The sequence below is a fragment of the Oncorhynchus masou genome, chromosome 30 (assembly GCF_036934945.1).
Source record: "Oncorhynchus masou masou isolate Uvic2021 chromosome 30, UVic_Omas_1.1, whole genome shotgun sequence".
In the NCBI taxonomy this organism is placed as follows: domain Eukaryota; kingdom Metazoa; phylum Chordata; class Actinopteri; order Salmoniformes; family Salmonidae; genus Oncorhynchus; species Oncorhynchus masou.
In genome coordinates this window covers 20,922,727-20,938,150 of record NC_088241.1, presented here as the reverse complement: position 1 = coordinate 20,938,150, position 15,424 = coordinate 20,922,727, and the positions used below count along the sequence as shown (strand labels likewise).

Here is a 15,424-nt window from a genome sequence, read left to right as displayed (position 1 = left end):
GTGGTCTTCCTGTCTTCCTGTCACATGGTCTTCCTGTCACGTGGTCTTCCTGTCACATGGTCTTCCTGTCTTCCTGTCACATGGTCTTCCTGTCACGTGGTCTTCCTGTCTTCCTGTCACGTGGTCTTCCTGTCTTCCTGTCACATGATCTGTCCCATCACTCCTATGTTTGAACAGGATTCCAGGGTTAAATACTGCTGACAATGGTTGCAGTTTAGTAGCCAGGGCTTCCAATCAATCACACATCCAGCACCTCGAGAGTCTTCAGGAAGACAGAATGTTGTCAAAAAAGTGAATTTCATGCACAAACACTTCATTGTGTCTCCTTGCGTGTTCACTTCGTTGATTTAGATGTTTTCCAATTAAATCTGGATGGGGCCACAGGGAAATGTCGTTACACGATAGTACAGCCTCAGGCCTTCAACCCTGAAGCTTCAGTTCAGACCCAGCCCTCACACGTATACGGAAAAACTGCACATTCCAGTTCATTAACAACTGTCTTGTGAAAGCATAGAGAAGGAACGTGATGTTCTGCACTGAAATGTAGCCAGTGGTTCACATGGATAACCTCTTCCAGTGAATTAGCCTGCGACCTCTGTGTGTTTCGTTGAGACAGACACAGGATATCAGGGCTTGGGGATGTAGGGATCCAGATGAACAGGAGTAATAAGCAGAGTGAGACGCTTAAGCCAGCCAGACCCAGTTACCATGTCATGACCCTGTCAGCCACTTGAGGAAACATAGATTACATGAACAAGCTTACAGTCGACCCAAACCACTGCTCAAGTGCATTTTCCGACTTTATATAACTGCTCCATATGAGACCCTGGAGTGTAGCTCTATTGTTTTAGCACAGAAGCGACAGTCTCTGAGAATCAACAGTTGAGTAATTATTTGCTCATGTTGTTGGTGCTAGTATCGGTTTTCTGGTCATGTGATAACAGATTTTGGATTTTCACCTTGGATTTTCTCCAAGTTGCACATACGATTTCCAAGACACACAAGTTTATTATAAAGGGTAACATATTTTCACGGAGGGTAATTCCTCCGTGAAAATGTCATGAACATGCCATTAAGTTTTATGCCATGTCATAACCTTATCGCAATCAGACCAAAATAGATGCTATACCTTGGAAAGGAAGGGCCCAGATGGCCTCTATGGGCCCCTGTCTTTTCCTGGCCCTTCTCACACCACTCTCTCTCTCCTGCATGCAGGCTACATTGAGGAGGCATGCATCATCCCCTGTCCATCAGACTGTAAGCTCAGCGAGTGGTCCAACTGGTCCCGCTGCAGCAAGTCATGTGGTAGCGGGGTCAAAGTGCGTTCCAAGTGGCTCCGGGAGAAACCCTACAACGGTGGGCGACCCTGCCCCAAACTGGACCACATCAACCAGGTACAGCACGAGAAACACTCACAAGACTGTCTAATGTAGAAATGAGTTCATGTTTACTTGTAAGAATTTTGTCTGACAGCTGAGGGACTTCCTAATGTGGATGACATTTTTTCCTAATATAAATATTGTTTTTTTCAGGCACTGTTTGTGATAAATAAAAACGTTTTTGTGTTAGAAACACATTATTACAAACACATAGGAGAAAGAAACAAATTAAATATTCATGAAAATATTCAGTTTGCATTACTCTCCGTTACTTTCTCTCTAGATTGCCAAATTGCTTTTGCTGGGTAGAATAGAGAGCCAGAGGAATGGATGCCATAAATGGATCTATCCACACTAATGCCTCTGTGAGCTGGCTGATTCCTGATTTGAGAAGTGAAATATTTGACCTTCAATATGAATAGAAATAGATTCAGAGAAGTGGATTAAATTCAAGCCATGATGATCTGTTTCTCAGTGTTTGAATTCTCTTAAGGGGACTTCACAGAAGGAGGCTTTTATTGCCAGTGTCACATTAATCAAATGTTTGATCGTAGCAGTTCAATATTTGCATTTATACCAATTATACAAAATCTATCCCACTTTCATTCCACAATGCACACTGGATACGGATGAACACAATAGGCCCAGGTAAGACCCTTTACAGTATTTTGAATACATATTGTCAACAATGTCCCACATACAGAATATCTATTTTTCTGCATAATACTGTACAGAATATTCATAGATGTAGCGAGGTAGGATCAAAAAGGATAGACCTAAGCACTAACAAAGCACCTCTGGTGATATCTTAATCATCTCAACACAGTGATATCATTGAGGCTATTCTTGTCACCCAAACTCCATGATAACGGAGGTAATAACCATAGACATATTCATGTCAAATCCCTTGCCTGGTGCCTTCCCCCAGGTGTATGAGGTTGTGCCATGTATTAGTGACTGTAGTCAGTATGTGTGGGTGGCTGAACCCTGGAGTGTATGGAAGGTCAGCAACTTGGACCTGAAGGAGAACTGTGGAGAGGGAGTCCAGACCCGCAAAGTCAGGTACTATACCATTTCACTACATCACACTACTTTACACTAAATAAAACCATCCCAAGCAATGTTCTACACCCTCATAGGAAGACCGTTGTGTCACACACAGTACAAATCCATGGTCCTCAACATATGCATTTAAATATGCTGTATATGTTGCATTTGATTGACAGCTGATTTCAATGGAAAACGTTTTGACTATGTAAGGTCATATGAACACATCTCTGGGCCAATCCCGTAGGTGTATGCTGAACACTATTGACGGTCCATCTGAGTCTGTGGAGGACTACCTGTGTGACCCGGAGGACATGCCCTTGGGGACGCGGGGAAGCCGGCTGCCCTGCCCCGAGGACTGTGTCCTCTCTGACTGGAGCAGCTGGAACCGCTGCAGCCTGGTAAGAATAACTGGTCTGAGACCAGTCATCTTTATTCATGTATGTATGATGTGTATGTGATGGCTGTGGTAAGAGGAATCCTGGATATGTACAAAATTGTTGGCCTCTCTGGAGTTGCTGCAGCCTGCTAAGAACCACTAGTACATTTCTGTGGTAAGAACTGACCTTGGATCTGTAGGATATTTTTTTCAATTCACCCACTGATTCTATGATATGGAAGTCCTGGGATTGAAACTGATACCCATTTCTCACTTTTTGAAAGAGACTGGAACCTAACATAAGGAGTTTGTTTGTCTTAGTATAAATGGATTGTGAATCTTTCACAGTATAATATTTCTTCCACCCCGGAAGCAGAAAAAGAATAAAAAAGAAATACACTACCGTTCAAAAGTTTGGGGTCACTTAGAAACGTCCTTGTTTTTTGAAATTAAATCACATTTTTTGTCCATTAAAATAACATCAAATTGATCAGAAATACAGTGTAGACATTGTTAATGTTGTAAATGACTAGTGTAACTGGAAACAACAGATTCTTTATGGAATATCTACATAGGCGAACAGAGGCCCATTATCAGCAACCATCACTTCTGTGTTCCAATGGCACGTTGTGTAATCCAAGTTTATCATTTTAAAAGGCTAATTGATCATTAGAAAACTATTTTACAATTATGGATCTTCGGGATCGGTGTCCCTTCCACTGGAAGGTTGAGCTAACATAGGCTAATGCAATTAGCATGAGGTTGTAAGTAACAAGAAAAGGACATAGACATATCTGATACTGGCAGAAAGCTTAAATTCTTGTTAATCTGCACTGTCCAATTTACAGTAGCTATTACAGTGAAAGAATACCAAACTATTGTTTTAGGAGAGTGCACAATTTTGAACATGAAAAGTTATTAATAAACAAATCAGGCACATTTAGGCAGTCTTGATACAAAATTTGGAACAGTAATGCAATGGTTCATTGGATCATTGGATTTGCACGAACACTGATGCCATCTAGTGGCCAATGACTAAATTGCACCTGGGCTGGAATAATACATCATGGCTTTTCTCTTGCATTTCTAAGATGATGGTACAAAAAAATACAAAATAACTTAAAACTTAAAAGTGTTTCCTTTGAAATGGTACCAAGAATATGCATATCCTTGCTTTAGGGCCTAAGAAGGCCAGCATCCCGTAATTGCCTCTTCACTGTTGACGTTGAGACTGGTGTTTTGCTGGTACTATTTAATGAAGCGGCCAGTTGAGGACTTGTGAGGCATCCAGTAGTCCACTAGTTAACCGCAGTAACAGGATACTGCCTTTGTCCACTCCTCCCCCTCTGACACATTTCATTGGTTGTAAAAGAGCGATTGAACTATTTTGACGTCACCTGCTGTTTTCCTGAAAGGGCACCAGCCATTGTTAATCACACCCCATTCTCTTTAAGTGCTTGACATGCTGACTTCCCACAATTCCAATCTCAACATGGAGTCGCGTTGGTACCAGTGGGACTTGTTCCATGTTTTATTCATGAGGAATAAAACATTACAGCGATGGAGATATTCCAGAGGCAGTGTTTTTCCCACTCTCACACTGTGTACATGGAATGGAAGGAATGTTAGGATGGAAAATCTATTTGAGAAGCATCCTCAACATTTTTCCACACAATTCCTAAGAATGACATATTCCAGGAATGCCAGTAGAGAGGATATGGAAAAGTTGGCAGCCCTGGGAATTGGGAATGGCATGACATCAGAACATGGAATTTGAATCCACTTTTATTTAGGACAATTAAATATGGAGAAAGAACTGGGAAATAAATTCAAATTCAATTCAAATTCACACAGTTGAATCGACTTTTATGTTCAATAAATATGGACATCACGGTGGCAAGGGCTCTCCGTTGAAAAAGGGGCTTAAGTTCCAGCTCAGTGATCAGTCTACGTAGAATTCTTATCACTTGCTGCAATATGGACTTGTATATAATTTAAGCTATAAGAAAAATGCAGAACCCTCCCTCCTTTTTGCTCAATCCCTCCATGTTGACGTGAAAGTGTGCCTACCTTTCAGCCATGCAGTTACAACAACAGCAGGAAACGGACAGCCTACGCCATCCGGTCACCTGGAGAAGGGAGACAATGTCCGGACACCACAGAGAAGGAGCCATGTCGTCTGAACCTGAACTGCTTTCACTATTTCTACAACATCACAGGTAAAAAAAAATAAAAAATGAATCGCAGAACATCTCACTTTGACATCTTCCATTTAGTTTGTCTATAAGTAGCTACTTTCCCTCATCAGTGGCTATCTACTTACACTGTTACTTAAAGGCCCCAATGCAGCCGTTTTTACCTCAATATCAAATCATTTCTGGGTAACAATTAAGTACCTTAATGTGACTGTTTTCAATCAAAATGCTCAAAAAGAAACAAAACTAGCTTCTTAGCATGAACAATGTCTTGGTATATATTAACTTATTAACCACCTGGTGACTCCATCCCACCAAAACAAGCAGAAAATGTCAGGTGGTCTTTTCAAACAGCTCTTACACTAAAGGGGCATTATCATCATTTTCACAATTTCCTAGTATTATTCCAACCTCATATGGTGGAAATATATATAAAACACAGGGAAATCATGTTTTTGACTTCACTGGGCCTAAAAGTGTTCTAGTTGTACTCATACTGAAATAACTTTACCCAACCATTGCAGTTTAAAAAAAATCTATATACACACTATGAGGGAGTGTATAAATATTTCACACTCTTGGTGCAGCTACTCCAATTGCACACTCTATCTAGTGCTACTCCAAAACTACTTGCCCCAATTAAACTGCACAGTCTTTTTTTGGTGGCTCCTCTGTGATTCCAGAGATTTGTAGTGTTATCTTCAATATTGTAGCTCTCTCTCCCTCTCCTCTCTCTGTCTGTTGCTCACTTCACTGCTAATCTGTAGCGCTCCTCTCCCAGCGGCACCCAGGCCTTTCAGGGCCACACAGTAACTATGTAAATAAAATACCAGTAGAGATCATTACTGGAAATGCTCTATTTCATGTTGCCAGGAACCATCTTGCCTCTGCTTGTCTGAATCGTTCTGTCTCTCTCTCTCCACAATCTCCCTCTTCGACTCCCCCGAGTGCCACAAAGCTTTGCAGCAGGAGTTGAGCTCTCAAAACAGCCGCTTAAAAACAGCCACTCATCTTTGTCAGAGTGTTGCAGGCGTTTGAGTGATCCCCGGGCCCCTCAGCGGTAGACAGGCTTCCTGGCTTTAACTAGAGCCACATGGTTATTTGACTGGGGGCTCTGGGACTCCAACTTCTCTGGATTCAAATGATATGCTTCACTTCAGAGGCTCGTTTATTTTGGGTCTGTATTAAACAGGTTGAACTGCAAAGTCAAGGTGGTGTCTGTAAAATGAGTTATGTGAGATGTGAAAGGGGCACAACACAACTCGATGTCTCTCTTGAACAGTGGGGCAAAGTACTTAGGTTTTGGTGTAAAGTTTGAGTATCTGTACTTTACTATTTATGTTTTTGATTACTTTTACTTCACTACATTCCTAAAGAAAATGATGTACTTTTTACTCCATATATTTTCCCTGACAACCAAAGTTACTCCTTACATTTTGAATGCTTAGCAGGACAGGAAAATGGTCCAATTCACACACCTATCAAGAGAACGTCCCTGGTCATTTTCACTGCCTCTGATCTGGCAGTATAAGGGCACAAGGCGAGACCCAGATGCAGACACAGGAGGCAGATGGCTAGAATCCAAGATGTTTATTAACAATCCAAAAGGGGTAGGCAAGAGAATGGTCGTGGACAGGCAAAAAGTCAAAACCAGTTCAGAGTTCCAGAGGTACAGAATGGCAGGCAGGCTCGAGGTTGCCACTGCCTTAAACAGGCTTTGACATCCAATGTATCCTTTGCCCAATGATTGAAGCTTTGCACGTGTATCTCAAGTCTGGTTTGGGGCAATGATGTATATAAACACTAGATTACGGATGTTGTTTATTGGCCAAATGATAGGCTTTGAAGGTACCGGTCGGACATATTGGTACTCCCCAGAAGAACGAGTCCTCCGTTTGAATATAAGGGAACTCTTTACAGTATTTCTATTAAATGTTTCAAGGATGAAATAACATGGATTTAAGTATTTAAATATTGTAGTTGGGACAGCAACACTTTACTATCAAAAAATGTATTTATTTACATATTTATTTTATTATTATTTGTATGTTTAGCTCACATAATAATACTTTCAAAGTATGTCTGTAATAGAATCAATTTGGTAAAAACAAATGTAGAAATGAATTCAAATGAATTTCTATAGCTTATTTTTACAACGGTGGGTAGGGTAGTAAAATGGTGGTGTGGAGGCTTCAAATCAGCGCTACCTATTATCCATCTAGTGTATATATAAATCATTGGTTCGAGCCCTACAGTACACTGAGTAAAGAAAACATTTTAGAACACCTGTTCTTTCCATGACATAGACTGACCAGGTGAATTCAGGTGAAAGCTATGACTCTTTATTGATGCCACTTGTTAAATCCACTTCAATCATTGTAGATGAAGGGGAGGAGACAAGTTAAAGAAGGATAATCAAGCCTTGAGACAATTGAGACATGGATTGTGTATGTGTGCCATTCAGAGGGTGAATGGGAAAGACACAAAATGTGTGCCTTTGAACGAGTTTGGTAGTAGACGCCAGGCACACCGATTTGTATCAAGAATGGTCCCCCACCCAAAGGACATCCAGCCAACTTGACACAACTGTGGGAAGCATTGGAGTCAACATGGGCCAGCATCCCTGTGGAACGTTTTCTACACCTTGTAGAGTCTGTGCCCCGACGAATTGAGGCCGTTCTGAGGGCAAAAGGGAGTGCAACTCAATATTAGGAAGGTGTTCAGTGTATGTTTGTGAGTTTGTCTTTAATTTGAGTGTGATTTTCATACTGGTCTGCCTTTTCCCCTCAGACTGGAGCACATGTCAGCTCAGTGCCAATGCTGTGTGTGGGAATGGCATCAAGACGCGGATGCTGGACTGTGTACGCAGCGACGGCAAGTCTGTCGACCTCAAGTTCTGTAAGGAGGTGAGGCCCTCTTAAACGCTCTATCCCCAACTCCCGATTACAATCCTTGTCCTAATTCAGGTCCACTATGATGAAAGCCAATACTGAGTCAATACTAGTGATATAGAAATTGGTCCGTTTCCAGAGTAACTGAACCATCTGTACTGTCAATATTTTGAAGTTGTGTGTCCTTGGAGTATTACTAATTTAGCTCAGCAGAGCAGCAGTAACATAATCTATTATCTCTTTGGATCAGTGTCAGCCACAAGTGATTCTAGGCAAATAAAATGACAGGCATATACAGCATCTCCATAAAACATTTAGAAGTGTTTACACAGGAGGATTGCTGTAGTCCCATCAGATTCAACTCAGTTTATTCATAATCCATTCAGACTCTCTCAAATTGTGCCCTGCGGGCTGCAGTGGAAAAACTAACCTCACTGCTATTGAACCCATGGCCCAGTTTCAGTCCGGCTCAATCAGGGATAATAGGGTTTAAACAAGCCGGGTGCCCATCTTGTGCCAGAACAGAACCAGCAGCTCCTGGGAATTATAGGCTGTTTACCTAGGAGTCAGACAGAAGTAAGAAGTAGTGGGTCTGGGCTTGCTGTAACAGTCTGTTGCAAAACCCCACTATGATACTGTTATTGACTGATAATGATCCCGCTCTTTCATAGCTGAGCCTGGAGAGGAAGTGGCAAATGAACATTACCTGTGTGGTGGAGTGTCCCGTCAACTGCCAGCTGTCTGATTGGTCGGCCTGGTCAGAATGCTCGCACACGTGTGGACTGGATGGTAAGACCTGATTCTCCTCCTATATCCTTATTCTGTCAACGGCTCCTAGCTGAACGTCTGAGTTGATCAAGAAGAAGAAGTAAAGGACACTTAATGGGTTAACTTCTCCAGAGGGTCATCAAACCAGGCTCATCTTGGTGGTTATATGAATATTGCTTCAATATGAGATGCAGTACATGAGTTATAGAAGGAACGTATGAATGTTCTGCAATTGAATGCTTTGTTTGCCACAAATATCCTATTCAAGCTGAAATCCCAGAATATCTCAGGCAGCCATGGTTTGGGAAAAAACAAAGATTAGAAACAAGACAAACGGCATTTAACACCTTCATACAGTGTCTTCGATCTCACTCTATTCCGTTCAACCAATGGCCTTACATAATAAAATGCACATCTCCCTACGCTGTGCAATCAACCCATGTCCTTTATGCTGTCAGATGACCAGCGATCACAGGGATCTCCGTCTGCACCAACAAAAACAACATCGGCCCGTTTGAGACACATCACATCACACTCTTAATGGGTTGGGAGAACCCCCCCCCCCCAAAAAAAAAAATAGCAAGACTGCTCATTGAACTGAGAGAGATTGCCTCATACGTCGCCCTGTAAAGTGACTGCTCTGTCCTTTGTTGTTTGTTTGTTGTGCGGCATCAGACAATTGATTCTGTCCTATTATGTCTGTCTGCTAGCGGCCCTGTGGGAAGCCCTTTGAAGCAACAACCAGCCTATAGCCTCTAGCACCTGCAGCTAAATCACAGGCAAGAGATAAGTGTTTTAATAGTGGTTAAAGGTGCAATGGGGATCCTCACCTGATCTATAGAGGATGTTCTGTTGGCTAGAACAGGGTGTGAGGTAGAATTATGTCTGAGAGAGAGAGTGCTGTATTTTACTGTCTGATAAGGATAGCAGGTGTTCTTTGTTGTTTGGTTGAGGGAGAGGATTGCTGGCTCTGTGTTGGAAAATGAGCTGTTATGTGTGACCAATTGCAAAACAGAGACGGAGAAAGGGTAAGGGGTTTGAAAGAGCATGTGGCGTGGAAGCAATGAGATGGATTTCTACGAGAGCGGTGGAAAGAGAGGAATGAATGCGAGGGAGAGGTGGTGGAAATTGAGTCTGCAGTACTTGAAGTACCAATGTGTTACAGCAAATCACAATCTCTGTGTGTGTGTGTGTGTGTGTGTGTGTGTGTGTGTGTGTGTGTGTGTGTGTGTGTGTGTGTGTGTGTGTGTGTGTGTGTGTGTGTGAGAGAGAGATATCTTAATGCCTATACTTCATCTGAGATGATACACTCTTAGTATATCTACTGTATACATCACATTGCAGAGCCCTTTAGAATCAAGAAGGCTTACGAAATACTCAAAGTGCAGCCCACCCGATCCATTACACACAAGAGACTTCACCACCTCATATGGTCCAGTCATATAATAGGAAGGCAGTAGTTGTCAGAACAGAAAGGAAAAGTCATTTTGCTCAAGTGGAGGACTGGAAGTGGAGAGGTAATCAATATGGCTGGAGCACAGAACAGCGTAGCAGGCTTTTTCAAGAGCTGCCTTTGTCAAGCAGTTAGGGACGACTAATACAGTAACCTATAAATAATATAGTAACACACGCTCAAAGACGCACAGGAGTCCACACGAATACACATGTTCAGAAATACACACAATAACTGTTTGTAGGCCTATACGGTAATTACATTTCTTTGCCAATTGAATGCACTGAATGGTGAATGACCTGACATTAAAACAAAGGATGAACTTTAGCAGACTGCTCTATCCTTAAGGAAGGAAAAGAATAAAGGAGGGAACAACACATCATTGACTTGCGTTTGTCTAGACGGAGCTCATGCATCTCCCTATTCAGACATCAGTCATATGTGGATGTAAATCACAGTCAAAGCTTCCTTTCTGAATGAAATAGTCTTCAACGTCTGCAGACTTTCTACATGTCTTTAGGTAGATGCGATACTGTAACTACTACAGATGTAGAATCTTCATTTGAGTCAGTTTAGCTACAGCAGGAAAATAACACTCACCAACAGGAAATGTGAATTATTATCTGGATTATAATTCATGGACATTTTTGAAGGTGTTGATAGATTTTTGTCATAAGGGGAAAAATGAAGTCTGAAATTTCAAAGTAAAAATTACAAACTTCAGGAGCCTTTTAAACCTCTAATACACTACATTGCATTGCCAGAAAGTCGTCCTGCGACAGGGTGATCAAATTAAGATCCTACATCTGTACAAGACTAATTGTCCAGTGAGTGTCTCACATTAATGATGTCACTGCATTTTTGTGTTCCAGGGAGGATGTGGCGTAGCAGGGGGGTGGTGCAGGGGTCCCAGGGAGACGGGCGTCCCTGTCCCTCTCAGCTGGAGCAGTGGAAACCTTGTCCTGTCAGACCCTGTTACAGGTGGCAGTACAGTCCCTGGTCTGAGTGCAGAGTGGAGGTAGGCTACACCACACACTGTCTTATTCTCTCTTTGACCCTTGTACTCAGTTAACCTACACAGAGGATATGATCTGACTTTTCCGTGTGTGTGTGTGTGTGTGTGTGTGTGTGTGTGTGTGTGTGTGTGTGTGTGTGTCTCCCCCAGGAGGTGGTATGTGGAGCGGGACTTCGCTACCGGAACCTGACGTGCTTCGTGTCGGACGGCTCCGGAGAAGGAGAGGCCAGCATGGTGGAGGAGGAGCTGTGTGGGGGTCTGGAGCTGGCTGTCAACAGAGACAAGCTGATCATACTGAAGGAGACCTGTGTTCTGCCCTGTCCAGGTAAACAACCAGCTAACTGTATACAGCGCTCCTGTCTTATGTAGGTGTGTTGTTGTTTTTTTATATTGTGCATCATGGTACAGTGTGGGTGGCAGCATAGATCTAGATTGAACCTATTCCTGTACAAGAAAAGCATAGAGAAAAAACAGCACAACACGCTGTGAATTCACAACATCTCCTTTATATGCAGATATACACATGCATTACTTCAACAACAATCTGCTTTGAGTTGTAATAGACGTTCTTCAACCCCAAGAGTTTAATAAGCCTGACTTGGTCAGCTTTAGTTGTGTTTCTTGCTCTGTTTCTCTAGGCATATGACTCCAAATGGAACAAAGAAGCTAAGAGCTGTGTGGTTCTCTCTCTCTCTCCTCTCTCTCCTCTCTGTAGGTGAATGCTACCTGATGGAGTGGTCTGACTGGAGCCCGTGTCTGAGTGTGTGTGCCAAAGGGGCCGGCGTGGACTTTGGCTCTGTCCAGGTGCGCTCGCGGGCCGTCATGGCCCAGGAGCCCGAGAATGTCCAGCTGTGTCCTGACCAGGATTGGGAGTCCCGACCTTGCACTGGTGAGATTGGGAGAACAGGGTTGTATTCATTAGGGCACACGAGCAAAGTGTTTTGCAACGGAAGACGAAAATTTATGTTTTTTTTTATTGGACAATTAAGGTAGTCCCTTCCCGCTTCAGTCCGTTTTCTTCCATTTGGTACCTCATGAATACAACCCAGGTTTTATGTTTTCACTGAAGTCAAATAACATTCTACATGAGGAATTTATTTTACCAGGTCAAAATATGGCAAAACAAATTCCTCATGTTTTTATACAGTACTAGCATGGTCCCTCAGGCATTTTATTCATGGGTTGGACTAGACTAGAGCATACAGTGTTATGTGAATCCCCAACCCCCCACTACGTTCCCCTGGGCTCTGACTGGGGAGTCCCTCATTTTCTCACAAACTGCTGCGGCCGCCCCACGGCAGCCGTCGCTGGGATGACCTGGTTTATAAGCATCACTATGGGCCCATGAGGGAGAGGGGATGGGGTGGCCCAGCGCTCTTTAACAAGGAGAGGAAGGGGAGACGGGGAGATGGCGCGAGACATGGGATGGAGAGGAAGAACAGGAGAGAGAGGAGTGAAAGAGAGAGGTAGAGGAAGCAATATAGGGAATAGAGAGGGGGGGAGAAGAGATTAACAGCCCAAATCATTATACTCTAACAGATGACACTATAAAAATCTATTGTATTGATTGTAGCACTGAGTGAAAAATCCAAATGTTTAGTTAGATTGCTCATTTATGATAGAGTTGAACTGGTTGTGCAGGTGATTAGTTATCAGAGGGCTCCCTAAAGACTATGGGTCACTTGGAGCACTGATGGAGATATTGATAAAACATTAACAGCGTTCCTGCTAAGCCATCTAGCAAAAGCCTGAGCCTTTCATCCAGAATGTAAAACTCAAACCACAACCCTCTGTTCAATGAAGTTCCGTTTAATTCAGTAGAACTGATCTGAATTCAATTTGGCTCTGTTCTGTACCTGGCTTAATGGCTCATCGAGATCATTATGTCTTGTGCTCTTACAGATGGGGAGTGTTTTGAGTACAAGTGGATGAGCAGCACGTGGTTAGGCTCCTCTCGCGTCACCTGGTGTCAGCGCTCTGATGGACTCAACGTCACAGGTAGGCACTGCTAAACCTTCAATAGTGCGTGCCCTTAATGCACTTCTTTCCATAGGCCTTATTAGAGTTGACATCAAAGCCTAAAGATCTTACCAATCACATGCCATCTGGTCCTTCTTTGGTGACCTTTGACCTACAGGAGGATGCCCCCATATCAATCCTCCAGGGGATGACAACAACTCCTGTGACCCGCCGTGTCAAATGCCAATGTCCTTCTGCACTGAGGTGAGCTGTTCACGGGTAGACTGTTGAGTGAGAGTGGTTCAGATTAGGTTTGTGCTCTGAACACGTTGCACTTCAGTCCATTCTAGCATGGCCAGATAGTGACAAGCTGACAACCGTGGTTGTGTCTGAAAGCATTAATACCTGTCAAATCCTTGCTTCCTCCATCCTTGTCTCCTCAATTCCTTTCAAAGTGCATCAAAGGAGAGGATCCAAGGTCCCTCCCTCTGACCTCCTCCTCCAATTAGCTTTGAAAGGAATTGAGGAAACAAGGACAGAGGAAGCAAGGATTTGACAGATATTAGCATATTCAAACACAGCAGGGAACTGTATTTGTGTAACACTGTCCTCTACAGGCTGGCGTGTGTATGTGCGAGGAGGGCTACACAGAGGTGATGTCCTCCAGTGGCCAGCTGGACCACTGCACCCCCATACCCATTCTGGAGATCCCCACAGCCGGGGACAAGAAGACTGACGTGAAGACCAGCCGTGCCATCAACCCCACCCTGCCTGCCACCATACAGCCTGGACGCACCGGGCGCACCTGGTACCTGCAGCCCTTTGGACCAGGTGAACCAGCTACGTGACTAGCCTTGATGTAGTGAACACACGTTCAGTAACTTGCAGGTGCAGGGTACAAAAAGTAAACCCATGAAAATGAGAGAGATGCTGCAGGGGCATTATTTCTTACAGGTGAAGCTACATCGACCACAGTAAATAGACTTTACGGCTTTTGGTTTATGAGAGTTGCATTTCTGCACACACTTCTGACAATAGTAGATATAGCAAGAATGTGAAGTGATGGGAGGACCAGTATGGATCAGAGGAAAATGTGTCTCTGCTACTCTTTCATCATTGCTAAATAAGTGCATGAAATGAAAAGGAAGCACTTGGCTGATGATTGGCTAGATGCTTCAGCAGGATTGTAGCCAATACAGGATATACTATATGTATTATGCTATTTTCTTGTATGCTCTTAGCTAATATGAACTGATTTAACATTTCTAAAGACCAAAATGCTAGGTTAACCCCATAGTGCTTTCTGGTTAGTGCTGCATGTCACTGAGGCAGTAAGTGGAACTTGGGCTCTTACCATTTTTGACAGGTTGAGACTGTCTAGACATGTCCTTCAAAGCACAATTCAGTTCAACATCTACAAAGCCAGAAATGAATGGAAACTGGCATATGTTGCCTTGCATTGCATGTCCAAACATGTCCATTTTGTAAATTGCGGAACTAAGTGGAAGCTCTGAAGTCTTCTTTCAAAAGGATGCCATCACCAACCTTGTGTTCCTTCCAGAATCCAGTTCTGCTTGATGCGTGGGCAAAGTGCTTGACAAATGAATTGTTCTTCCCAATTCTGATTGTGTTACGGACACAGCCAGCCACATAGCCAGCTGAACTGACCGCTCTCCCTCCTCCGCAGATGGCAAGCTGAAGATGTGGGTATATGGTGTAGCAGCGGGAGCCCTGGTACTGCTCATGTTCATAGTGTCTATGATATACCTAGCTTGGTGAGTCCGCTCTGATCTTGTCCTTTTTTACTCATCCATCCCTTCATCATTCATTCAAAATCCCTGTAGTGATTTTTTTGCGGGGGGGGGGTCCGATTAGACTTGAGATTTTGAACCTTTTCATTTAGTCGTTAGTCGGTTCACCCCCCCCCATCTTTTTGGTTTATTTATTGTTTTGTTGTTATTTGTTTTGTTTTCTTCATGCCATCTGTCGCCAGCAGCAGTTACAGTGTCCTCCGCCGCCGTCTTCAGGCCACTGAGTCCAACGCCAATGGGACGGTGGTCTGGATGGGTCAAAATGCACATGAGTTGACTTATACCTGCCCCGATTGCCAAGAGTTGGGCCAAAGCAGTAGCCAAAGCAGTGGCCAAAGCAGTGGCCAAAGCAGTGGCCAAAGCAGCGGCCAAAGCAGCGGCTAAAGAGGAAAAAGAGGAAGCTCCACAAGTAGCTGCAGTGCCAATCATTGACCCCTGACCTGTGACCCCTCCACCAGTGTCACATGACATGTCCCGCTTGACCAGCTGTGTGAAGTTGCTAGTGCAGGTGAAGTCCCAGGAAATCA

The 15,424-nt window shown here is 43.4% G+C and overlaps 1 protein-coding gene across 1 annotated transcript in view; it reads left to right on the top strand.

The window, feature by feature from the left end:
* LOC135522313 (thrombospondin type-1 domain-containing protein 7A-like) overlaps positions 1-15,424 on the top strand; it is a 106,943-nt gene that overhangs the window by 88,454 nt on the left and 3,065 nt on the right. Inside the window, exons 15-28 of the mRNA XM_064948449.1 lie at positions 1,216-1,394; positions 2,022-2,027; positions 2,308-2,441; positions 2,674-2,827; positions 4,883-5,024; positions 7,791-7,906; positions 8,563-8,680; positions 10,985-11,130; positions 11,278-11,452; positions 11,843-12,016; positions 13,030-13,125; positions 13,265-13,350; positions 13,704-13,917; positions 14,774-14,861. Coding sequence (XP_064804521.1) covers positions 1,216-1,394; positions 2,022-2,027; positions 2,308-2,441; positions 2,674-2,827; positions 4,883-5,024; positions 7,791-7,906; positions 8,563-8,680; positions 10,985-11,130; positions 11,278-11,452; positions 11,843-12,016; positions 13,030-13,125; positions 13,265-13,350; positions 13,704-13,917; positions 14,774-14,861 — 1,828 coding nt within the window. The remainder of the gene's footprint in view (positions 1-1,215; positions 1,395-2,021; positions 2,028-2,307; positions 2,442-2,673; positions 2,828-4,882; positions 5,025-7,790; positions 7,907-8,562; positions 8,681-10,984; positions 11,131-11,277; positions 11,453-11,842; positions 12,017-13,029; positions 13,126-13,264; positions 13,351-13,703; positions 13,918-14,773; positions 14,862-15,424) is intronic.